The sequence below is a fragment of the Protopterus annectens genome, chromosome 13.part0 (assembly GCF_019279795.1).
Source record: "Protopterus annectens isolate FY-2018-M chromosome 13.part0, PAN1.0, whole genome shotgun sequence".
NCBI classification, from domain to species: Eukaryota; Metazoa; Chordata; order Ceratodontiformes; family Protopteridae; genus Protopterus; species Protopterus annectens.
The window spans coordinates 565,609,497-565,636,680 of record NC_056747.1 but is presented as its reverse complement, the minus strand read 5'-3'; the positions used below and the strand labels follow the sequence as shown (position 1 = coordinate 565,636,680).

Below are 27,184 nucleotides of genomic sequence, written 5' to 3'. Positions count from 1 at the left end.
AACTGATGGTTCTAAACCTCAAGTGAATACCACAATAATTAGAGGAAGTGGTGTTTCACACTATACTGTTCTAGGGGGACAACATGAAGGAGAAAGGTGGTTACTCTTCCACACACACACCCCTAGACACCCCCACCTATCCCTGCCCACACCCACAAACTAGTCACAAAGAATGATATACCAAGAATACAGTAACAGAGATACTGATAGAGTAAGTTGAAGGATTTCCAAGAAGCTTGGGAAAGCAAAGTGTAGTGAATAGGCAGCTGTACAAGGCCTAATGGAAATGTTTGCCCTGACTCAAGACTAGCAGTCTTCTTCCATCAGCATTTCTGTATGACTGCAGTGGCCAGCAAGATTTAATGTACCGAAGATAAAAGCTTTTTTATCATTTCCAAAGTCAGCAAACCACCAACTTGCATGTCGAGCAGCACTAAACAGCTAGCAATACTTGGTGCGTGATAGACATCATTTCAGTAGTTACTACACACGAGGAATGGCACCAGTTTCAGATGCAACAGAACTGTCCAAACACCTAAGATGCAAAACAAGAAAAGGACTTGCTCAAGCTTCATGTGATGGTGTTACAAGACACAGCAGATTGACTGAAGTACAGAGATGGGCAACCACCCATAACCTGAAGTGCCTTGTTGTAATTGTAAAAATCATTTAAAAACTGTTTTACTAAAGTGCATTCCTCAGGTGTGAGGGTACTGTAGGGTTTAACATGGTCAGTAAACTCATTATGATACAAAGAGATGCAGGATTTTGAATGCATAATGTAAAATGTAAATTCTTGTCTGCCAAGATAGTGTAACTGGGGAAACAAATGTACTTTCTGAACATGTTACAGCAATTCCCGTTCAGCATCACTGAACAGTGCACCCAAGCCAGTGCAATCGGGTACCATGAAGCACTCTTAGGATAATGGCACTAGGAAGCCTGGCAGTGAAAGCACCACAGAGTGGGTGCAAAATGTGCGAGTAACTACATAACACTCATCTAGGAGAAAAGGGCTTCACTCTGGAATCTCGATACAAAAAATACCTTCTAAGGGGTACTGGCTTGAAGATGGCCTAGAACTCTATCCCAAACATCCCAGGCACCATTATTTTTTAAACATTATGGCCCTGCAAAAATGGTATTAACTAGTCAACAGCAATTATAAGAAATTGGTTTTGAACGTATTTTTGTAAACAGGACTGTTCAGCAGGAAACTGTTCACATTGCAATTTACAGTTCAGACTGCACAACAGTGGCAAGTCAAATTAGGCAAATGCATACAAGACAGATCTCAGATCAACAACGATCAGGGGAACAACACATGCAGTGTGTAAAGAGTTAAGCTGTATGGTTTTTAACACTCAACAGATGGTGAATTCTCTATCTGTAGATTTCAAATTACTAGCTATACTGTTCTTGAATTAAACCATTTCTCTTTCACACATTTAGTCTCTAAATAAAAACCAACTGTCCAGGAGTATACAGAGCAGAAAAAAAAATTGTGAACATTGAGGTGTGTATGCAGTTTCCACAGACATTTGTATGAAATTAATGCAAAAACATGAATGTACCCCAAAGATGATGCACCATGTACAGTTCTCCAATTTGTGAAAAGAAGCCCCCAACTGCTTCGCTGTTCTCCTGTCGAAAAGCAATTGCACGAGCCCTAAGAAATGATGGGACAGGACATTAATATGCTGACAGAAAAAAAAAAAAAAAAACAGGCAGTTGACTGAGTTAATTTACATTTTTGGACACTGTCGAGGGCTAAAAACAGAAAACCATGATTGGATATCGATTTTGAGAAAATATTTCTGCAAAATTTTAAAACAAAAGAAAATTTCTTGAATTACTTCGACCCAAGGATATGCATTTCCTGAAAGAATTCCCACACAGACCCATATATTCTACAAAGTAATGGTACATGTAGTTCGGCTGACAAATGAGGAATATGACCAAAATGCAAATAAAAGCAGCAGAGTGTCAGTCAATGAATTTTTACTTGGCAGATGATTTCACACAGTATTTACAAACAACTTTCTAGAGTAAAATCCACAGTGGCAATTTATTTAGAATAAGGGGCACAGATATACCATGCTAAAATTATGTCAAAATACTATTTAAAAAAATAAAATAAGAGTCATCTAATCAAATATTCAGAAAAAATACAATGTACCATCACTATTCATTTCCCCCTCTGTTTGAAAGGATAGTGATGAATTAAAAACATGTTTTGAAACTAAGAAAATATAACTCCAAATGTTACTTACTGGTTGACAAAGGGAGGGCTGGGAGAGCAAGGGGTGGCGGACTTGTGAGTGGGATAGCTAGGTTAAGAGGAGGGCAATGAAGACTATTGCTTTTATTGCACAGACTGATCCTTAGGTCAGGCTGTCACAAATTGGGAACATACAGCTCTCACAGATTGGCATCTATGCAGACAGCATTGGGTAGAAGGGATATGGACTCCTTATCAAATCAGTCCTTTTCAGAAGTTGTAAGACTTTTGTTCTCAAAACAGACCAGAGGTATGAGCAATCTGACCAAAACTCAGAAGTGCCATTACGTCCGCTTCATTTTACTAGGATTAACCAAAAATACACATTTTCTAGTTACCACTAAGCTTTACATCATACGATGACCAAAGAAATAAAAGTTGTGTAAAATCTTACCATAACTATAGATGTCCTTCTCCTCCATGCTGCAGTACTCATCACATATGAGTTTACTCCTCTTGCTATCCAAACGTCCAGCCCGTATTCAAAAAAGATTTCAGGTCACTATATGGTGTGGGATGTCTGATGTGGCTAACAGAATGTGGGCCATAAAAGTGATGCCTGCACGCACCAGCCCTTAGAACTGTAAGCCCCAGTCAGAACCAGACCCAGCAAGGGTAATGCCAGCCCTGTGCCATGCAGAAAGGGAAATGCTGCATAGCAGGAGGGGAAGGAATACTGCAACATGGAAGAGAAGGACATCTATGGTTATGGTAAGATTTTACACACCTTTTCCATGTCCTTCTATTCGCATGTTGCAGTATTCATCACACATAGGTGAGTGCCAAAGCTCAATGTGAAGGGGGAGGTGGCCTAGTAGAGTTATCCAAGAATCCATGGACGATAGCCCTAGCAAACCCAGCTCTGGCCCCAGAAATGTGGTCTAACATAGTGTTTGGTGAAGGTGTCCACTGAAGACCAAGTGGCTACTTCAAGTATGGTGGAGGTATGCAAACCCCTGAAGAAGGCCCCTGAGAAGGCCACTGGCTTGGTGGAGTGTGCTTTGACAGTACCTTGCAGAGATTTCCTATGGTGTTTGTAGCAAAAGGTGATAGCTTTGGAAACCCATGTTGAGATGGTTTGTTTACTTACTCCCTTCCCTAGTGCCCTGGGGTGGAAGGAGATAAACAGTTGCTCAGGTTGTCTCATGGACTTGGTTTTGTGCAGATATCCGTGTTGTCTGTGCACGTCCAGGGAATGGAGTACTCTCTCATTGTCTCCCTGTGGATTAGGAAAGAAGGTTGGTAGGTGAATGGCTTGATTTAGGGAAAGGTCATTCACCACTTTGAGCAAGGAGAGGTTAGTTCCAAGAGTAACCCTGTCAGTGTGGAATACTAAGAAGGGTGGAATAGCCATGAGGGCTTGCAACTCTGACACTCTCCTAGCTGAGGTCAAGGCCACGAGGAGGACAATCTTCCATGTGCAGTGTTTTAGGGAAGCTTTATCTGCTTGCTTGAATGGAGGGAGTATGAGCTTCTCTAAAAGACTGCTGAGTTCCCATGGGGAGAGGAGAGGGTTTCCTTGGCGGTTTAAGGTGAAGGACCCCTTTAAGGAATAACTTAGCTGACAGCCTGGAAGCTGGGGGGGGATCTAGAGGCAGGCATGCTGAAATGGCAGATAAGTGGGTTTAATGGATAAGAAGGCCACCCCTGTCTGGAACAGTTCACATGGGTAAGACGGTACTAGAAGGGTCTCGCTTTTCAGTGGATCTAACTGCCTTTTGAGACACCATACTGAAAATCTCTTCCACTTCGATAGGTAAATTTTCCTTGTATTTGGTTTCCTGGCCTCCTACAGGACAGCGAGCACGCCCTCATTGTAAAAGTGTCTGAAAGGGATCAGAATCCTATCGTCCTCAGGGTGAGGTGCAGAGACCACAACTGTGGGTGTATTTGGGATCCCTTGTTCTGTGTGAGAAAGCCCACTCTTGGGGGTAACTCGTGGTGATTGCCCTTGGATAGCTGTAAGAGGAGGGGGAACTAATGCTGTCTTGGCCAATAGGGAGTCATCAGCAAGATTTTTGGTCTGTCCTATGGGATCTTCAGCAGGACCTTCTGAACAAGTGGGAAGGTGGAAATGCACAGAGAAACATTCCACTCTAGGAGATCGAGAAGGCATCTATTGCCATAGCTTGATGATGTGGAAGACTGGTGCAGAAAGACGGAAGTTGCCTGTTGGAGGAGGGAAACAGGTCCATCTGAGGTGTACCCCACCGGTGGACCAGGTCCAGGAAGACATTCCTGTGAAGCATCCCATTCATGATGGTTTGTCATGGATCTGCTGAGGGAGTCTGCCTGAGAATTCTGTTGTGATGGAATATAAACTGCCTGTAAGGTTACTCCCTGGGATATGGCCAGTTCCCACACCAGGAGAGCCAGTCTGCAAGGCAAATAAGGTTTGGTCCCCCCACTTGTTGAGATACCACAGCACTGTGGTATTGTCTGTAAAGATTTTTAGTGGTCCTTGTTGTAGGTTGGTTTGGAAGGCTTGCAGGACCAATAATATTGCCCTCATCTCTCGGATATTGAGGTGTTCTTTCCTGTGTGGTGCTGGTCACACCCCTTGCACTCAGGTGCCCCAGAGTTACTCCCCAGCCAAAGTCTGAGGCATCTGTGTGCATGATCTGTTTGGGATGAGCTGGTTAAAGGTGAAGACCTGGGCTGAGGTTCACCTGCTTCAACCACCAGCGGACTTCTTGTCTGAGGCACGGCAGGAGAGTACCCTGTACTCAATGGGGTGGGAGTGTTGGGTCCAAACTGACCTGAGGTAACATTGCAATTTCCTCATATGGAAACTTGCAAATGATAGCATGGGGGATAGCGGCTGCCATGTAGCCCAGGAGCCTCAGTTACTGCCTTGTGGTTAATTCTGTGGTCTTGAGGACCAGAAGTAGGTGGTGTGTCAAGCTTTCCACCTTTTGGGGAGGGGGGGGCTTTCATAATGTCTGTCCAAATCCTGCACCCCCAAGACAACAATATCTGGAGTAGGTTCTAAATGGGATTTTGGGAAGTTGATTTGAAATCTCAAGGACTATAGGAAAGTAAGGGCAGCTTGTAAGTGTTGCCGGAAGGCCTGTCTGCAGTCTGCCTGAATTGGCAAGTTGTCCAGTTAAGGGAATATTTTGATTCCTTTTGTCCTGCAGAAAACAAAAACTGGAGCCAGACATTTGGTGAAGACTCTGGGTGCAGAGGAAAGCCTAAAGGGAAAGGCAGATAATTGAAAGTGAGAGGAACTCGCAGATAACCTCAGGTATTTCCCGAAATTGGGCCTTATACGGATGGAAAAGTAGGCATCCTTGATATCCAAAGTGGCCATGAACCCTTGGGGGAGGAGGAGCTGAAAGAGTTGGTAAGGTCAACATCCTGAAGGTTGGGACCATCTTTTTTTGTAACCAGGAAAAACCTGGAGTAAATGCCTCTTCCTTTTTCAGACAGTGGGACTTGTTTGAATGATGCCCTGAGCCATCAGGTTGTCTAACACTGGCTGCAATAGGGGGAGCTGTGGGATACTCCTTCTCTTTGGAGGCATGAGCCAGGTCATAAAATACATATTCTCTATTATAGAGAGGACCCACTTGTCTGAGGGGATAAGTGTCCACACGGAGACAGTGAGAGGGGTTCTGGGAGAGGGATATTAGGAGAAGGAGGGGGTTTCAAGTTTGGCAGGTAGCCGGACACTACCTGCCCTGTCTTTAAAGGGCGGCCTCTGGCTAGAAGAGGTGGGGCTTCTGGTATGAGTGGATTGCTTCCTGAAAGTTTTCCTAGGCCTTGTGGAAGTAACAGGATGAGTGTGTTTTCTAGTAAATTGTGTTTCTCCTGGGCAATTCCTCTGGAATTTTGGAATAGCAGAAACCAGCAGGTGTTTTAAATCCTGCATCTCTTTCCCCTTTTACTGTAATGACTTAAATAAGTCTGCCACTTTTGTTCTAAACAGGGCTGTGTTGTCCAAAGGGGCATCAACCAGCTTGCCTCTAAATTCATCTGGTAGAGGCTGAAGGTGTAGCCAGGAGTACCTTCTCAAAGCAGATGCCGATGATCTGGCTGAGGCCTCAGAAGTATCATAACTGCACTTTATAGAGTGCCTGGTAACCTGAGAAGTGAGAGCAACTAGGGAACACAGTGAAGCTTTGGCAGAATCTGGGGAGTCTGACAATTACTTGGAGATTTTCTCCAAGAGAGACCAGGCATATTTAGCCATGTGTGCCAGGTAATTAGTAGCTCTGACAGCCACAGTAGCAGCAGCAGCGTATATTTTCTTACCCAGACACTGCATAGTTTTGCTGTCCTTGTCAGCAGGGAGAATGGTGATGGAAGGCAATAGTTTTGAAGCATGATCAGTGGAAATGGAAATAATGGCAGGATTTGCAGCAGGATACCCAATTAGAAACTTTGGACTCTCAGGAACTTTATAAAACCTGTCAGATCTGCATCGAGCAGGGGGCTGAGAGTCCAGGTTCTGGGATGCTGAAAAGAAGGCATCTAGGAAGGCAGGCAGAATGGGTGAACAGCAGTAGTGGTTGGGGAATCCATCTGAATGAGATCATAATACCTTTTTTGGACCTCTGACATTTCAGAAGATTCTCACTTGAAATGTTCCTTCATTTTAGAAACCGTTTCCCCAAAGGTCAAATCCTCTGCTGGCGAGTCAGGGTCAATGGATTCTTCCTCTGGGGAGCCATATCCCAGGGGGGAAGGCAGCTGGGAAGTATATGACAGGGATTCTTCAGAAGAAGAATCAGAGAATTCCTCCTCTTCCCTCTGAGAGGGATCTGATGTCTGAGGCCTAGGGCTCAGGATGGAAGGAGGGATAGTGGATGTCCCTGGCATGGTAGGCCATAAGGCCATAAATGCATTAAACAGACTTTGGCTGAAAGCCTGCCAGTCCGGGGTACTTTCAGGAACAGGAGACGCATGCTTTCTTTTTTCATTTCTTTTCAGAGACCTTGCGGGTGCCTGAATGGAGAAAGGCCTGGAATCTGGCAACTGTAAGGTAACAGAGGGATCCGACAATCCTGTCAAGAATGCTGCCCCCCCCCCCCCGGCATCAGAAAAGCCTCTGTGGACATGCCCTCCATGCAAGATTGTGCGGCGTCCGTGAAGGTACCCACTGTATCTGAAGTGGCAGAGCAGGAGTCTTCAACTAGGCAGTCAGCCACAGGCTGAGGGTCAGACAAAAGAGGCACAGTGGTAGTCGTAGGTCTGACAGTCTTTTGGTCTTCTTTTTTGGTGATTCGGCAGGTATGTCAGCAGAGCCCTCCATACCAAAGGCCGTTTGAGACGTTTGTTTTCTAGGTATAGGTTGCGTGAGCGCAGATGGCTGCAGAAAGTTTTGGGCAAAATTGCCTGGCAGATGGTGCAGGCCTTGTAGTTGTACAATCTACCTAAACAAAATAGACACTGATCGTGGGTGTCCTTGTGAGGTATCCGATGGCCGTACTTACACTTGCCTTTTCTGGATAACATGAACAACCATTAGGTTAAAATAAATGACTGAAAAGGTTCCCCAATGGGGCACTTGCCTGATTTCTTCTAAATTAGATGGCCGAAATGGCCGAACAATTGATGTTCGACTGAGAAGTTCTGAGGACTGGTGCGTGCAGATGCCACTTTTGTGACCCATGTTCAAGCCACGTCAGACATCCTACGCACCATACAGAGACTGAAATCTTTCATATACCGGCAAGACATTCGGGTAACAACAGAAGTAAAAGTTGTGTGCTCACCATAACGTTCGATGTATGTAGTCCATCTCACCTCACATTCTTACCCTTGGGTTCGGTGCCGAACCTCGGCTCCGACTCGGCCATACTCTAGCTCGAAGTCTTCAATTGGCTTGTGGCTAAGAGGTATCCCATACTGCAATGTGCCCATCCCAGATCTTGTTTGCTGCAAGCTCACATACGCACACACAAACACGCTGAAAGGAAGAACTAACCCAACAAAAAAGGATACCGAAACCAGAGACTAAACTTCTAGGTCCTCCAGGAGGGGGTAGGGGGGTGGGTTAGTAAGAATGTGAGGCGAGATGTACTACATACATTGAACATTATGGTGAGTACATAACTTCTTGATGTTATGTAGTCCAATCTCACCTACATTCTTACCCTTGTGTCCCTAGCACCTAAACCTTGGGTGGCTCGTTGAAAAATACTCCTGAGCACTGTGGAACCAAAGGAAGATCTGCTTCTAGATATCAGATCCAATTTGTAGTGACTAATAAAGGTGTGAGGCAATGCCCATATAGCTGCAGCACAGATATCTTCCATAGACATCCTAGCCTGAAAAGCAGTACAGGTAGACACTGATCTTGTAGAATGAGCCTTCACTTTAAAGGGCAATTCCTTGCCATTTGAAGTATAAATGAAGGAAATGCAACCAGAAATCCATCTGGACAGAGTTACTTTAGAAACTGGAGACCCAAGTCTATTGTCTGAGAACGAGACAAAGAGTTGATCTGATTAACTAATATCTTTAGTTCTATGTAAATAGAAATGCAATTGTCTGTGAACATCTAGTTGATGAAACAAATTCTGCCCTGTTAGAGAATACAGGAAAAAACACAGGCAGCTCAATGGACTGGCTGAGGTTGACAACCGAAGCAACCTTTGGCATAAAGTAAGGATTAGGTCTTAGAGAAACCTCTCCTTGTGAAATACCAAGTAATGGGGCTGAACTGATAAAGCTTGGAGCTCAGAGACCCGCCTAGCCGAAGTAATGGCTATCAAAAAGATAGTCTTCTAAGACAAAAATTTAATGTCACAAGTAGCTGTGGGCTCAATGGGAGGCGAGGTAAGCCGCTGTAACACAAAATTGAGGTCTCATGGCACTACAGGATCAAAGACTGGAGGTTGAAGTAGCATAGTCCCTTTCAGAAAAGCCCTACAAAGCCTGTGCGCCATTAGATTGGGTTCATTAGCAACATGAAAACTAAAACTGGCTGCCAACTGCACTTTGATAGTTGCCACAGCTGATTCCCGGCTGAACAGTTGAGAAAGAAATTCTAAAACTGATGGAATGGGAGCTGTACAGGGATCAATCTACCTTTCATGAGCCCAAATGGAGACTCTCCTCCACTTACTGGAATAAATCTTCGTAGAAGAAGGCTTGTGGGAAGAAGACAGTATTATGAACCACCTCCAGGGAAAAACCATGAAGCCTGACTAGGGACGGAACTGGAGCAGCCAAGCTGTCAACTTGAGGGTCTGAATGGAGGGATGGAACTGCCCTGACATACGAGTCAGCATATCTGGCTCTGGGTCCAGAATCCACGGATTATCCATTAGATAAGGTTGGAGAAAAGGGAACCAAATCTACCGAGGCCAGTGTGGTGCAATCAGTATCATCTTGCTTCCCAAGGATTGTGCTTTCTGAATAACCTTCATTATCAGGGGGAATGGCAGGAAAGCATAGAGAAGACCGGAGGGCCAATCGTGAACTAGAGTGTCCCTGGGTGCCTCCCCCTTCAGGGGGATAAGGGTGAAGTAGCTGCTGCATTTGGCATTGAAGGGGTGGCAAATAGGTCGCAGCAAGGCTGACCCCATCTGCGGAAAATCTGCTCCGCCACTTGTTCATTCAGGGACCACTCGTGAGGCATCAGAAAAGCTCTGCTCAGCCTGTCGGCAATCACATACTTCCCTGGTATGTTTGTTGCCACTAGAAAGCGTCAGGAAGACACTGCCCACTGCCACAGTCGAAGTGCCTCTCTGCAAAGGGGATACGACCTGATTCCTCCCAGTTTGTTCAGATACCATACCACTGACATGTTGTCTGAGTGGATTGCAAATGTCCCATGAGGAAGAAAGCCCTGAAGTGCTTGCAATGCTAATAGCACCACTCTCATCTCCAAGACATTGATATGCAAATGGGTCTCATGCTCTTGCCATGTGCCTTCGACAGTCCTGCCGAGATAATGCCCCCCCACCCGATCTGGGAGGCATCAGTGGTCACTGTGGCAACTGGAGAAGAACGAACGAAAGGCATGCCCGCGTTGAGATTGCTGGTCTGAAACCACCAGCGCAGATCCTGCTTGCACTTGTTTGTAATCCAAATAAGAATAGAGAGCGGGAAATGCTGTACAGACCACTGGGCAAACAGCAACCACTGAAGAAGCCTCATGTGGAGTCTCGCAAGAGGAGCTAGCATAATTGTGGCAGCCATGGTCCCCAATAACTTGAGGACCACTTTTGCCTTGACCTTCTTCAATGGTAGCAAAGCGTAGACCTGCTGCTGTAAAACCCGAATTCTCTCTTCTGGTAGGAAGGCCCTCATGAACACCTTGTCTAATTCAGCGCCAATAAAGGTAACACGTTGCGAACGCAACAAGACAGACTTTTCCCAGTTCAGAGTAATTCCCTGACTTTTGCACAGCGCAATAGTGGCATCCCTGGTCTGTAGCAGTAGATGCCTGGTGGTGGCAGACAGGAGCCAGTCGTCCAGGTATGGAAACGCTTGGAATCTCTGACGTCTCAAGTGAGCCGTTACCACTGCCATGCATTTGGTGAACACCCTGGGGGCTGTGGTGAGACCAAAGGGCAGGGCGCGAAACTGAAAATAACTGGCTCCCAGCCGGAAGCATAAGTGACTTCTGGATGCCCTGTCTATCTTGATATGGTAGTAAGCATCCTTGAGGTCGATGGAGCATATCCACATATCTTTCCCTAATAACGGGAGAATTGACTATAACGTGACCATGCAAAACTTGGACTTCTCTACATGAAGGTTCCAACGGCCGAGATCCAAGATGGGTCTCAGGTCCCCTGTTCTTTTCGGCACCAAAAAAAATCTGGAGCAAGTCCATAGTCCTACTTGGTCTGTGGAGACCGGCTGGATGGCTCCCTTTGACAGCAACTTTTGTACTTCTAAAGTTGTGGAATCCCTGTGACTGGGTGGAACATCTGGTATTCTTTTTTTTTTGGAGGGGGATAAGAAAGAAGGGCAATATGAAAACCTCTGGAAATTATCTCTAATATCCACTCATCTTGGGTGATGTCTCGCCAGGCTTCTGGGTATAAAGAAATGCGACCCCCCAACTGGCTCCAGAGACACACAGTCAGGCCTCCCCTCAGGAGCGCTGGTAGGGAGAACCACAAAAGGAATTGCGGTCCCCCTGGTTACACTTGTCTCCTCTGCCTCTAGGGCGGCGTCTACCTGAATTTCCACTACCTCCCCTGCCTCTGGAGGGGGAATAACTCTGTGCGTCGTGAAAAAACCTCTGCGACTTTCTGAACCACATTTTTCCACCCTTCTGGTCCTTGAGGTAAGGTCTAAAAGGCATGGAAAAATGGACTCCCACGGTAGACAGGGTCTTTCCTTCCTGCTCGCACCTAGTGAGTGCATCCTTCACCTTGGTTCCAAATAAAGGATGAACCATCAAAGGGGGCGTTGGTCAAAGTAGACTTGAAAGCCATGGCGAAGTTGCACAGGCACATCCGGGAGTGTCTCCCAAGAGAGATTCTGGAACCCACAGCCCTGCTCGCTCTGTCGGCTGCATACGAGATCAGCCTCATGGAGGAGTTTGTAATGGAATTTAGGGTCGACATCTGAGCACTGACCTTTTGAAGCACAGCATCAGAAACGTTACCCTGTAGAGAATCTGCCAACAATTTTAGATCTCTCTGGAGCCGGGTAAAATGCGACAAATAGTTCAGAGACTGCAGTATAAAGGCCGCTGAGAAAAACACACACTTCCCATATCTGTCCATGGCCCTAGACTCCTCGTTAAGGGGATGGATGGTAGATGAAGTTTCAGCAAGTTCCTTCTTGGTGGCTGCTGCCACCACCATGGCATCTACCGGAACGCCTTTCGTAAGATAATCCTTGTTTGGAAAAGTGGACAAAAACTTGTTGCGTCTCCTAGGGACCGGTTTCACAGAGTCTGGAGTTTCCCACACCTTCCGACAAACGCGACCCAGTAGCTCGAATGAGGGAGAAACCCAAGAGACGGAGGGTTGAGACCCGAAGGCCTTCAGGAACACAGACTCCTCCTCAGAAGGGGATTTGGAGGCCCAGTCGCCTCTCTGCCTCAAGATTTCCAGGATATCTGAGAAAGAGATATCTTCAGAAGATGGCTTGGGAGACCCTTCTGACTCCTCGAGGTCGGTGTCAGACGTGAGAGACTCATCTTGGGAGTCAACATGCTTTCTCTTGCACACTCTCTGAGGTCTCCTCGGAGTTTTTGCCTGAGGAGCCCCCCAGAAAGAAAGTTGGGGACGACTCATGGAGGTATCCTGAGGCCTTGGGTCTCCGCTGTCCATGGAGAGAGGGTGATCACAGACTGATACCAGTGCTGGAGGGGGCAGAGTGTCGGTGCCATAAGATGCAGCCGACGACCTGGCCAGCCCGCTCGTCATGACCTCGAAAGCTGAACCCCCCGCTCAGACAGTCGACTGACCATGGAACATATGGTAGTAGCCCTCAGAGCTGAAGAGATGAGGTCCAAAGCCGATGTCGGACCCAAGCCGGCTCCGAGAGGAAGGCTAGGAGCCAAAGATGATCGATCAGAGACATCCCTCTCAGGTCCGATCGGTGAACCAAGAATCCTGGACCCCGTGGACGGCGCCGATGGGGTTGGAGCAGAGAGACCAGAGAGGGCTACTGGAACCGACCTCACAGCATCCGATGGAACTGACAGCTCTGGTTCCGAAAGCCTAAAAAGGCTCGGAGGAACAGCCAAAGAGGAGGGGAGGATGGGCTCCGGGGCCGACTGGGCCAAAACCAAAAACAATTTAGCCAGCACCGATGACTGGAGCAGTTTCTGCACCACTCTATCGACATCATCATCAGAGAGGGACCTAGAGGATAAGGTCGGAGATCTTGATCTCCCCACATAGAGAGACCTATGGAGACGGAGAAACCGGTCGAGGAACTAGAGACCAGCTCCGAACTAGAATATCTGTCACCAGCTCCAAGATGCTGGGAGCCGATGTCGACATAGTCAGTGTACTGCCTTCTGTTGGCACCGAAGCCAATGGAGCCAAAGAAATAACAGTAGTTTTAGTGATTTTTTCTGGTGGCTCCTAGGAAACGGACAGAGACGGAGAGTGCTTTTTTGTAGATTTTTTTCTCAGATTTCTTGTCTGGTTTGGAAGGAGAGATCAGGAACTAGAAGACCTCTCCAAGTCTTCTTAAAAGGAAGGTTTCAGTAGTCCTTTTAAGATAAGCTTGTTCTTCCTCTCTTGCAGTACACGGGGACTGAAAGCGTGGCAGAACAAGCAGGATTCCTGGAGATGAATAGCCCCCAAGCAGTACACGCACACTGAGTGCCCATTAGTTAAGGACATCTTGTTACTACGTTCTACACACGTTTTAAAGCTGAAGGCCTGTGTTCTTTGGGATCCTTAGACATGCTGACAAGGAAACTCCACACACCACACAGGGGAACACAGGAACACCCTTGCACCAAAACCAAACACAGAAGGGTGTGGGAAACTAGAGCCTCTAACTGAAACGGACTAGACTACGGACAACAACAAGGACTAGGTCCTCTAATTTAAACGGGCTTAGCCCAGAAAACAAGAGACTAACACCACCACAGAAACAACAAACCACCAACAAATAGGAAAAACTACAACTGGACAGTAGGGAGAACAAGGTCCTCTGACTGAAAAACTGGCCTAGCCTGTGGAGACGAGGGTGAATGGGATACCACAAGGCCAACAGAACCGGCCACACAACCAGCAGAAACAATACACACAAGGTAGCTATGAAAATACCTTTTTGGTCAACAATTTGTTTAAATTTAGAAGAAAAAATTATACTTTGCCAAAGCCAAGAGCGAGACCACATCTGAGCGTAACGAGCAGCAAACGAGATCTGGGATGGGCGCGTTGCAGTATGGGATACCTCTTCGCCACGAGCCAATTGAAGACTTTGAGCTAGAGTATGGCAGAGTCGGAGCAGAGGTTCGGCTCCGAACCCAAGGGTAAGAATGTGGGTGAGATTGGACTACATAACATCTCATATTCGATTAATACTGCAACATTGGAATAGAAGGACATCAGCAAATGCATGAACAGCCTTCATACACTGTTGACTTGGGGAAAAGGCCACTACAAAATTCAATATTTTGGAAATGTAGATCAGACAGAGGCACAGAAACAGACTGAACAGATGTACAGTTAGTACAAATATTTAAAGTATAGATGCTTGCAAAAAGAAGACGGTTACTAGTTTCAAACACATCATGAACATTTAATGTTAACATTTTACACCATATGCATGAGCAAGAAAGACTAGAATCAAATTACTGACATTAAGCAATGCAGTTTGAAAAAAAAGGATAAAGAAACAGGAACTCGGCATGAAAAAAGCAACACCCAAATTTATACTTGCTAATTACAGAATTGACGACCACGATCAAGACACTACTTGCCACAAAAGTAAATGCAAAAATAAACCTCATTTCTGCATTTACTTTTGTAATTACAGAATTGGCTAAGCAGTAGGGCATGACAGAAAGTACATCACATGGGGGGGGGGGGGGCATTATTTGGGAATACCTAAATTTACAAGAGCTGGATCATCCTGTAACTTGTAGAGGTGTGTATGGCACATACAAGGAACACCAGACACCTGAAATGTTGATGGATTTTCGTAGTCAAGCTCCCATGATTCTGCTGTATGCCCCAGCTACGTAGTTTTGTTTGCTCACTGTGAAAGTACCCTCACACAAGAGGCAAGAAACTTTCATACAGAAAATCTAAGATCCTACGGTCTTATATAATCGAACAAGCAACATTTCGACTAACCTTTAAATCGACACATGAGTCAGCTGCATTTCAGCAAATGGCCAAATCATCAATTTCTTTCCAATGGAAAGAAATCGGTTGGCCGTTCTTTAAAATCTGCCCTTTTCCCAACTGTAGTGCAATCTTGGAGTTAATATATTTAGTTAGGGTGGGGTGTGGGGGGGGCACAAAGCCCAAAATTGGGGGTTGGGGATGGGAGGCAACCCCTCCCCCCACACACACACACACACACACACACACACACACTTTATATGGTTTGTTTTTATCTGGTGTGTGTGGTTGGCCTATCGATTTCTTTCCCTTGGAAAGAAATCGATGATTTGGCCATTCGATGACATGCAGCTTCGACATGTGTCAAAGGTTGGTCAAAATTCTGCTTGTACAACTATATAATATAGACCCAAGCTCCTATAGCCTATAAAGGCTGGCCAGGTTATGCCTATGATAGGGAAAAGGGACATGAACTACTTTAATGCCCAAGGACTCTTGCAAAGTGTAACTGATCTCCCATCCTTCCAAGGATATCCAACTTCATACAACACAGCATGATCATAAGGTGAAACTATACAATTGTGTCTTCAGCTCTCGTGGTGTGTCCCAGTTAGGAAAACATACCTTTGATAACAGTGGCCCCAAAGGAGGAACATGCCTGTGAATAGATATCTAGCTTGTAATTTACCAAAGGTGTCTGCACTTGTCTATAGGCAGCTGTGCAAATGACACCTACTACTGCACACATCTAAGAAAGGTGGCAAAGTGGTCTCTATTTTGTAGATGGAGTTTTTGGAACAGACTAGAGTACTTGTTCCTACTGATGAGTAGCAAAACTGTATACAAACAGGGACACAATGAAGTTTATTTAATATCTGCCTGTCCATCTGTGGTGCAAGAGGAACAAAATCAGACTTCCTAAAATTTCTGGTTCTGCTAACTTAGAATCCCATTATCCTGTGCAAACTCATGAAATTAAGCATGTACTCAACTGTGATTAGGGAAAAACATGGGTTGATATCTGTGAGTACTTTAGAAATGAAAGACTGATTTATACTAAGTGGCAACTCTATCTTTATGAAAAATCAGTCCTCCTGGCTGATGTAACTGCAATCAAAAACAAGGTTTACCAAGACAGAAACTTAAGATCTGTAAATTGGCAAGTTCGGGAACAATCTTTGTCAACCTCTCTTCAATAAAGCAAAAGTTCTAGAGAGGTAATGGATCTCTGAATGGTGATCTTAAGGAATGCCCTTCATGATCTTAAGTTGTGCCCTTCAGGAAGGCCTTGCTCTGTCTCATGACAGCCATGGAACGTTGCTGCTCTGACGACAGCTTAAGACAACAAAGCCTTAAACAACCAACCACTGCCATGGTCAAAACTCTTTAAAATACTCAAATGCATTCTAAACGGGAGCTTGCTATGCCCGAAACCCTTCCCTACCTCTCAGTCCAGTGAAGACATCTCTTCCGCATGCCTTTGCAAGTTTCCCTTTTTGATGGTTTCTAGGAGACTGACAGTTTCCTTAACCTTATAGAAGCATAGATTAACTACATTCATAATTAGAGAAATCACAAGGACAGTCCAAGAGTTCTTGATGTTGAGCGATTCCTTACAGAAGGATGAGCTGCTGGACTGGAATCATCCCAAGATGCCCATCTAGAATGAACAGGGACATCAGGTCTAAATAGCACATCAAATCTTTTGATAAGCATGGGAAAAATGCCTGCAAGATCATACAGCGCCTCTTTACGGAGATGATTTCTTAAGGCCACAGAGATCCAGAATGGGGTCAGAGGTTCTGAGTTTTTGGCACCGAGAAGAACCTTAAAAATAAGTTATGTACTTACCATAACATTCCATGCAAGTTGTTTATCTCGCCTTTATTCTCACTGATGGGTTTGGAGCAGATCCTCGGCTCCGACGCAGCCGATAGCAAAGCTCAAGGTTTGCCAGTAGCTCGAAACCAAGCCCCTTATCCCACAATGCACTGCTGGAATTACCTCAGATCTAGTTTGCTGAAAATATATATATACTGCGGTGGTGGTGCTGCGGTAGTGTTGTCGCCTCATAGCAAGATGTTGTCCCGTTCGTTTCTCAGCTACAACGTCTTCTGTGTGGAGGCATACATGAATGGGGCGTGCCTTCGTTGAAGGTTGTGTGTCAGGGCAGGTAACCCGGTACATAAAAAATCTACTACCAATCATTAGCAGACCAGAGTTCCACTGTGCTGTGGCGACCCCTAACCAGGAAAAGCCAAAAGACACAAACAAATATATATATATATATATATCTATCTCTATATATATCTATATCTATATCTATATCTATATATATATATATATATATACATACATACATACATATATACCTACATATATACATACACACATATACATATACCCTTACCCTACTCTAAAAGGGGAACACTTTTCAAAGGAAAAGAAGTATTGAGGAGCCAGGATAGTACTAGCCTCTAAGTCTGTCAGCCAGGAGGGGGAAGGAGGGAGGGATGTGAGAATAAAGGCGAGATAAACAACTCACATAGAACGTTACGGTAAGTACATAACTTCTTTATGTGAAGTTAAATCTCGCAGTTTATTCTCACTGATGGGTAGCGTACCTAGCACCCTCAATCTTGGGTGGCTCATGGAAGTACATTTTTCAGTACCGTGGAACCAAAGGAAGACCTGTCCCTGGAAGCCTTATCTACTTTGTAATTTGTGATAAAGGTATGAGGCTTAGACCACGTGGCTGCAGCACAAATATGGTCAAGGGGCAATTTAGCTTGAAAGGCAGAAGACGCAGAAACGGCTCTGGTAGAATGAGCCTTGGGTTTGTGTGTCAAAGGCATTTTAGCATTCGCATAAACAAAGGATATACAATCTGATAACCATTTAGATAAAGTTGTTTTAGTCACTGGATTACATTTTCTAGATTCTGTAAAGGATACAAAAAGTTGATCTGATTTTCTAATATCCTTAGTTCTGTCCAGATAAAATCTGAGCTGTCTATGTACATCAAGTTTGTGCAGCATGTATTCCAATTTGTTAGAGTGGTTGGGAAAAAAGACTGGCAGCTCAATGACCTGATTGATATTGGATTCAGAACAGACTTTAGGTAAAAATGAGTGGTTTGTTCTGAGAGGTACTCTATCAGCATGGAAAATCATGTAAGGTGGTCTGACAGATAATGCTTGGAGTTCTGACACACTGTGGGCAAAAGTAATGGCCACTAGAAAAATAGTTTTCCAGGACAAATATTTGAGATCACAGGAAGATGCTGGTTCAAAAGGGGGGAGAATAATTTGAGATAGCATAAAGTTCAAATTCCAGGGAGAATAAGGAATTTTGACAGGAGGTCTCATGTGAAGAACACCTTTAAGAAAAGTTTTGGCTCCGAACCCAGTGAGAATAAACGGCGAGATTTAACAACTTCACATATAATATCCTGTGGTTTGTGGTTTGCTGAGATCTTCTTTAAACTTTATGGCAGGGTGGGACACCTGGCAGAGATTTTGGGCTAGGGGGACCAATTTGAAGAGGATTATGTTAACTGTGAATGTCACATACCCCACTAATTTCTACTCAACATTGAGTCTTGCGGAAAGACAACTTTCTCTGACAGTCTGAAAAGGGGTGAAGCCAAGAAAGGTTTCAGGGTTGCTGCTGGCCATTCATAAATTGCTTGTTCACTCCTGGCTTGTGACAATTTCTTCTGTTCTAAAGGTACTGTTAAAATTACTGAAGGAGACTGGTCCTTGGTCCAGACCTGATCCTCTTGGAGAAGCTGCTGTAATCCATGCTGGAAACATCCAAGGCTAGCATTTCTGCTTCCCGGAAAATGCTCTTTATGGAGGGGTTAAACTTTACTCCCACAGCTGTGAAGATCTTCCCATCTTATCCCATTTCTCAATATTTTAGATGCCTGTTGATTTCCTTAAACAGAAGAAATGTGAATGGGGAGTTTATAAATGCCACCTTTATATCTTCCAAGTAGTCTGTTAGCCAAAGCCAGGCATACGACACAGAACTATGCCAGCAGCCACAGATCTGGCGGAACCTTCCACCATGTTAAACATGACATAGATCTTGTCATTCTTCAGTGTGGAGAACATGGAAGACACGGTCATAATCTCCTCTCTCTCAACATAACAATCACGTTACCTTCCACATATGGTAGATGAATGGCATGCATTTATGGTTTGGAAGACCATCCAAGAGCTCTTGCATTTACAATGGGGGCCCAGATTGGTTGTTTCAAAAAAGACTGGCCTGTCTCTGGGAGGGGAGAGAATACTTCTTTAGGGCATTAAGGCAACTGTAGCATAATATTTCTTGCCACCTAGATGAACTGTTCAATTTTTTCCCAAAGATGGGCTCACCCCTTGGTGTTGCCCTTAAGAATTTTCGCCAGAAAGAGGCTTATCCACAAGGCTTAAGAATTATAGCAACATCCTTCCCGCAGCCTCTTCCTGTGTTAAGGGGATGGAATCAGACAGCCATCCTCAGTTTTCTTGCATCAGAAAATTAAAAAACTTAAGAGTAATTTACCCAGCAGAAACAAAACCATCATCCAAGTCATTGTGGGGAGTTGTTTACGATAGTCTATATGCTTGGATTTGGATATGGAACAGCATGTCTTTTGGGAGAAGGCCCTCTAATGACAATGTAGGGCATATCAACCTCACCCCCAGGTTTTGCTGTGTCAACACCAACGAAGACTGCAACTGCTGCACTAGGCCTCCTATACAGTCTTAACACAGGCAAACGAACTTACGATGGAGTGAGCTGGACCCAGCATGGTTACAGCCAATGAGTGGATAAACAGGCAAAAAGAGATGTTAGCAAGGTCTTACCAATCAAGTCCAGTGGCAGGAACAGCAGGTATCAACACCAAATACCATGGCCAAAATAGTATCAGCTCAACGGGCCTAATGTATGGCAATGAATGATCAATGCCAGTGGCAGGGATCTTGGCACTGGCTATGAAAAACAGTGGCCAGTGACACCCTAGATAACAGTGAAAGAACTGATAACGGAGAAGTTCAGGACAAAACTGCTCACAAAAATGAATGAATGTTTTCATTCTATGGCGCCAGGAAATATGGTGCCCAGTATCCCACCATGTACCTTCCATATTAACAGCAGTTGGCACAAACCATGGCACAGATACAGTTGGCCAAGACAAAGGAAATTCACTCCTCAACTGAGGCTGTGAGTGCCAAGAAGCTTCTAGCAGGGATATTACCTACAGTGATGCTAGACTTATGCTCAGGCCCTCCTCTGTACCCAAACAGGCTGTCACTACAAAGAAAGGCCGTCACTGTAGCTCCTGCATTGAATTCCAGGGTCTGCTGGGTAAGAAGCACTTTCACACATTAAGGCTCCCCATGAACAGGGTGATGCAGTAGGCTACTTGCCAATGATTTTCAACTTCTGGATGGTCATGGGAATGCCTTGTAGTACCTGGACTAGTAGCAGATTGCCCCAGGTCTTCTGCCTGAGAGTGGGGTCACAAGGGCTTTTTCATTAAATGACAGGAGACCTCAACCTGGCTGCATAGATATGTGGCTCTTTAAAAAAACTCTGCAGGTGGTGCAAGCAAAGGAATTGTGCTGCTCTCCAAGACGGATGATGCAAGTGGTCATCACTGAACACTGCCAACACTGACAGGCAAACTCTCTGAAGAGAGACTTACATTTTGCAGCCATACGTTGAGGAAGCAGGCATAAGGATCTGTGTGCTGGTATCAGAGAAGGCCTCGTGAACAAACACTTTCACAGACACAGATGCTAGAGACCAAACAAGTTTCCTAATTGCAGGCATAAGCAGCAACACCAGAGCCAACACATGAAAAAAGGCAGCACAAATTTTACAACACTTATAGAGTGTCATACAAACTGAACATGAAGCAATGAAGAACTGGACAGTTAACAGCAAAGCTGCATCAAGGGAGCATGACGAGGAAAAAAATACCAAAGATATTCCATCTACTCAGCAGTCCTAGTTCCTGTGACACATTCCACTGTAAGCCTGCAGGAGGGGGAAGAGGTGAAATCATGGCTATCATGATACCAGAATTCAGGGAATTACATCCATTCACCAATGGAATTTTGAGTCTCAGTGAGTGCCGAGGCTGAATACATATTTCTTTTACAGCTGCCACATATGGGGTTGTGGATCTGACTCCATGTTCACGTAATAGTGCAGTAGAAAGCAAAATTCCATTAGTGGCTTTCAACAACTTTACTTTATGGCAGCAATCAAGAAAAGACTACTCTAACACATTGTCAGATTGAGGAATCTTCTATATATGCCTATACCCACCCTGTTGTGTGCGATTATGCACAGTGCAATGCCAAGACCATATCGGTGGCATGCTTCCAGAAAACCATCCTGAATGGCTGAACTTATTGGCAGGCAAGACCCCGTGCCATCTGCATGGTACTCTTACCAACTCCCTTTTCGGGCAATTTTAAAGCCCCTTCAGATACTCACTCCCATCCAACCCAAACTGCTCTTCCAGCAGAGTCTGCTAAAAGAAAAGAAGTCACATGGAGATCAGTCAAGGAAAAGGAAGTGTCACATGGAACTGGTTTACTTGATTCAAAACGTATTTGCCTCTCGACAGAGAACTCTGACAACTATGCTGTTTTGTTTTCCATGCAGAATTAAAACCAGTTTGTTGGAAAATTATTATCAAAAGTTAACATTAACTGAGAATTTAAAACAATGCAATGAAGTAAAATTAGGTACTTGAAAATCACATCAAGGTAAGCAATCACCCAAAATTTTTACTGGGAATTATAAAACAATCACTGATAACTCTGGCAGCTCCTTATATCCAGCTCAAAAAACTTTTGTACAAACAAATATGACAGCAATTCTGATTTCAGTTTTGTCTTAATCCACCCACAATTTTAGACGGAAAGAGGCTAATTATATACATAGACTTTATTTGAATCAATAAGATTCGGTCTGCTACAGAGGCTGGTTCATTCATAAGCTGTCTAAATGGCAACAATATTTATATAAATGCCATAGAATCATGGTAAAAGTCATTAGCTACCAAGATGGATACTGCAGTGCCTGTATTTCAAAAGGACTACAAGACAAAAAGTGCATCTTTCTGCCACCAATTATAGTACATTACTCTAATAGAAAATTAAATAAATTAACAAATTTAGTAGCTATAAACAGGATTACTTTCAAATTTGAAGAGCATTTCAGTAGTTCGAAAAAAAATTAAAATTAAAACTGCACATACAGTTTTCTGCATAAGATTTTAATTACAATTTGGATACCAGAGGCAGCCTAGCCTCTAAATTAAGATTGGGAGTTTATTTTCTCATTCTTAAAATCAGTTCTTGATTTCACATGCTATTTTATTAACATTAATATTGACAAATCGTGGTTAGAAAGTTTTGCATAGCAAAGTATGTCCACTTACAAGCATGTTGGTCAAACAAAATATAATGACCATACTGCATTGAAGATGTCTTAAGCTCAAGTAATATAGTCAAAGCTAAACAATGTTCAGATCTTCAGTTCTCAGAATAGTTAACTTCAGTCTCTGTAATGCAATGCACAAAAAAAAAGACACTGAATCTTTGCTTGTTGTTTGGAAATAATGAAGATCAAACATTTCTAAAGTACAACCCTAATACACAGATGGCAACACCTCCCCTAGTGACTGCTCATAATACAAGTCTTTATCAATTCTCAGCACAAATGCCAGTAAAAAGCATGCTACCACACCAGTTAATTTTCCCTGCTTAGAACAAGCAACAAGCCCAGTAGAATCGGTCTTTTGAATTAAAGAGAGGCATTACCAATGGCACACAAAAGCACTGAAGCTTGTTCATAAAGCTCTATACAGGTGTCAATTCTCCAGTTCTGAAAAATCCCCTTGCAACCTCAAAGGCTTCAGTGACATACAAACATGCTACAATAGGAATTGTTCATTTTCAGCCAAAGTTATTTTTGCAAAAAGAATCATAATAATGGAGAAGTATGACAGGCGAGAACCTCCCATTCATTTGTACGTAGTGGCAGTTTTTTTTTTTTTTGGGGGGGGGGGGGGTCTTCCAGAATTAGTCACAGTGCACTGGACAGCACAGTGCCTCAGTGAACAGACCTCTGTTGCGCAAACCAACCTGTTTTTCAGGCACTGCATTAAAAATATCAGCTTCAACAAAAAAACTGATATGGATCTGGGTAACAAAAGATCGGTTTCAAAACTGAAAGCAAATTACATCACTATGTGAGAGAAGTATGACAAAGTTCCTGGGCCTTAAAAAATTCTAAAAAAGATAACTAGCTTAAAATTAAATACATACCAGTGATTACCCCATTCAATCATTGTCCCGGGCTGGAAAAAAAAAATAAAGTCATCGCTAAATAAATAAACGTACAGATAAACTAACCAAATACAACATACTGAGAGTGAAAAATTGTAAGTAATGATTCAGCACATGCAACAAAAAGGGAAAGACTGAAAAGCAACATTTTTTAGACTCTCTCTACAAAAGTGATGCCCTACAACACAGCTCTGAAATGGGCTATCCAGGAGGAGCTACCTGAATAAAAACAGCAATCCAAGGCTACAATGGGAGCCTCAAGAATAAAAGATACACTGGTGAGTTGGTGCCAAGATGCTTACCCTCACTTCACATAAATTTGCTTTCAGCAACCTACTTCTGTGTTGATAACAGGAAGGGAATTAAGCCTCAGTATTTCTGTTTAGAGAGACAAATTGTCAGAAAACTTTCTGCCTGCTGAGAATACCACAGCTGCTACCAGGAATGTTTTTCATGCGCATCACTTGTGTACAGAATAACTAGTATGCCAGATACCTTGGCATGCCTACAACAAATAAGCATAGCTGTGACAGCATTACAGAACTGGGCTGCTTCTTGGCTTAGCCAGACACTACGCTGAATTAATTAGCACACAGTTTACGTTGCTTAAGTTACTATTGGCTGTATTTAGGTGCAAGCACACAGGCCTCATTAAGCATAAACTTTCTGAAAGCCACCCAACAAAATTAGTTATTAAAATGTAACTTTAAATGTTGACTTACCACAGGGGTACTACTTACTCTGAGCTGATATGATCTAAGTTCATAAATATTTGGCCCAGTCCGAGGTAGAGGCTCATTCCAAAAGCTGAATTCTAAGAGAAGCTGGTTCTTTCGAGATAACAGCATTTTACTTCGTTCTTTTCTGTATTCCATGAAGTCCTGAAAAAAGTGGCATTTCTTTACATAACTAAGGAGACTGGACACGAGTGCCAGAGTACATGAAAGTTGCTACCAACTCATTTAAAATGAGCTTAAAGATACTGCCTAGCTTAAGGGTATTATAATTTCAAGTTGGCCATTTTTAGGGGAAATATTTTCTACTTGGAGAAAAAGGATAAAAAAAAAAATGGCAGAAGTTTCAGACAATTTCAAGCAGTGGTACAAAAGCAAATAAACTTCTGCAGAAACTACCACCCAAAAAGCAAAAACAACAGGTACAACAGATCTGGGTTCTCATTTGTGCCATCCCTCTTAGTGTCAGGCTCAGAGCAGTTAAATCACTTGCATAGAGTACAGAATGATGAAACTATCTGAACTGATGATGGAAAGTTCATATCTTGCTTTGTAATTTAGGAACAGAATAGTAACTTGGACAAAAATAGTTAAGGTACACATTCTGAGCAATGACCAGGCTTTTCTATATTCAAAAGTTCATGTATAAAACAAAGCATATAGACAGTTTAGCAAATAAAGAAAAACTGAGTAAGCCTTTCAGAATTTTTTGAAAGAGTATCCAACTGGGTTGTGGTTTTCTTGAAACAGAAAAACTTCCTATTCCCAACCTTCCACTATAATCCAGCCAATCTGCACCTTGAGCCATAACAACCCCCCTCCCCCCAAGATCCAAGCGACAGCTCTGACCAGTCAGCAGCTGTACATGTACTACATGCATGAATGTGCAAAAATGTGCATGCCTCAAGATGCTGCATTCTTGCCCCCTGGGTATCATTAGGTCATAAAAGAAAATATTCTAGCAGAATGGGTGATGGTGTACCAGATACCTCAATCTCCTCTTCCGCCTTCCCCAATGATGGATAAAGTACAGTTTTGTACCTACCATAAATGTAGATGTCCGAACTGGATAGCATCTGCAGTCATAACAAATGGGTTGTCCTGTCGTCAGGCAGCCCTTCGGTCGGCCGGATTCCAAAGTCTGGGTCCGGCTTCGGCTGATGTCGCACTTCACCCGACGTCATCTCTGCTAGTCTTCGGGTATAAAGGCATCAGCCGACACCATTTTCCTCAGTGTTTCTTGCCCCAGATGCCAATTGCCCTCTTGGAAAGCTAAATTTTGGATAAATGCCAATGTTTCCAAAATAGTAGAAGGCAAACACAAAAATAAGCATGTATGTACATATATACAAACAAATACACCATAAGAGACTCCCCCCCAGCTAGCTATTAGGAGGGTAAATACCCTAGGAATACCACAGAGGGGAAGGAGGGAGGGTAATCCTGACTGCAGATGCTATCCAGTTCGGACATCTACATTTATGGTAGGTACAAAACTGTACTATGTCCTTCATGGATGCATCTGCAGTCATAACAAATGGGTAGAATACCATAGCCAAACTAGGGGAGGAGGAATAAAAATTATGGTGTAGTTAGGATCCCTTGCAGTACAGCAGTGGCAAACCCTGCTCGGGATCTAGAGTATAGAGGTAGATTATAGTGCTTGGCAAATGTATGCACGGAGGTCCAAGTAGCCGCCTCAATAATGTCCTTGGTTGCCACTCCTCGTAAGAAAGCTGTGGTAGTGGCTGTAGCCCTTGTAGAATGAGGTCTTATGTTCTGTGGAATCGGTTTTCCATGGCAGGAGTAACAGAATCTTATGCAGTTTCCTATCCATTTGGAGATTGTCTGTTTGGAAATTGCTTTTCCTTCCCTTCCTGTTGCATAGGCTACAAAAAGCTGGTCAGTTTTTCTGTTACTTTTGGTTCTGTCCAGTTAGTAGCGTAACTGTCTATGTACATCCAAGGTATGCAGCATTCTTTCACCTCTGTTTTGTGGATTGGGAAAGAAGGTAGGTAGGTGGATTGCCTGGTTTAAAGACACTCTGGATACCACCTTAGGCATGAATGTAGGATTAGTTCTCATGGACACCCTATCTTGATTGAAGATTAGGAAGGGTTGCACTGCCATTAAGGCCTGTAGTTCCGAAACCCTCCTTGCTGAAGTAATAGCCAGTAGGAAAGCAGTTTTCCATGACAGGTGTTGTAGATCTGCTGTTGCTGCTGGTTCAAACGGAGGGAGTGTCAACTTTTCTAGTACAAAGTTCAAGTCCCATGCTGGTAATGGTGGTTTCCTAGGGGGTTTTACATTCTTAATCCCTCTGAGGAACTGCCTGAGTAGAGGATGTGAAAAGACAGGAGGATCAAAGCTGTATTCTGCTGAAATAGCTGATGCATGTATCTTGATGGAGGAATAGGACAGGCCTGTATGTAGAAGCTCTGCCAAGTACTCCAGAATGTTAGCAATATCTATGTTCGACATCTTTTCCTCTTTCAGTACTCCAAATGACGAACCTTTTCCATTTTCCTGCATAGTTCCTTCTTGTTGAAGGTCTGCGGGCTTCAAGGATAATGTCTTTAACCCTTTGGGAAAGGTCTGGGTTAGTTGCTGCTATGTGATGTTCCAGGCAGTCAGTTGCAAGGTTTTTAGGTTGGGATGTATGATGTTGTTGTTCTGAGTTAACATCAGAGGCATCAGTGGTATTGACCACATTTTCTCCCGAGACATGCTCCTCAGCAATGGGTACCAGTGTTGTTTTGGCCAGTTCGGAGCTATCAGAATTATCCTTGGACGTTCCTCTGATTTTCAGTAGTACCTTGTGCATCAAGGGAAGAGGTGGAAATGCATATGCTGTCAGGCCTTTCCAGCTGAAGGATAGAGAGTCCACCTTCCATGCAAGTGGGTGGAATGTCCTTGTGCAGAATTTTTTGAGCTGGTGATTGAGTGGGGAAGCGAATAGGTCTATTTGTGGCATTCCCCATTTCTTTGTGATGGCCTTGAAGATGTTCGGGTGTAGCATCCATTCGTGAGCATCCGAGGTGGTTCTGCTTAAAATGTCTGCTAGTGTGTTCT

General features: G+C 43.9%; 1 protein-coding gene across 1 annotated transcript in view; it reads right to left on the bottom strand.

The window, feature by feature from the left end:
- The window catches only part of NIPSNAP2 (nipsnap homolog 2), a gene marked incomplete in the record, with an annotated part of 268,658 nt that overhangs the window by 14,944 nt on the left and 226,530 nt on the right, over positions 1 to 27,184 (bottom strand). The window contains 3 exon segments of the mRNA XM_044054209.1: positions 1,575 to 1,669; positions 23,358 to 23,389; positions 24,119 to 24,259. Of these exon segments, the coding sequence (XP_043910144.1) occupies positions 1,575 to 1,669; positions 23,358 to 23,389; positions 24,119 to 24,259 (268 nt within the window).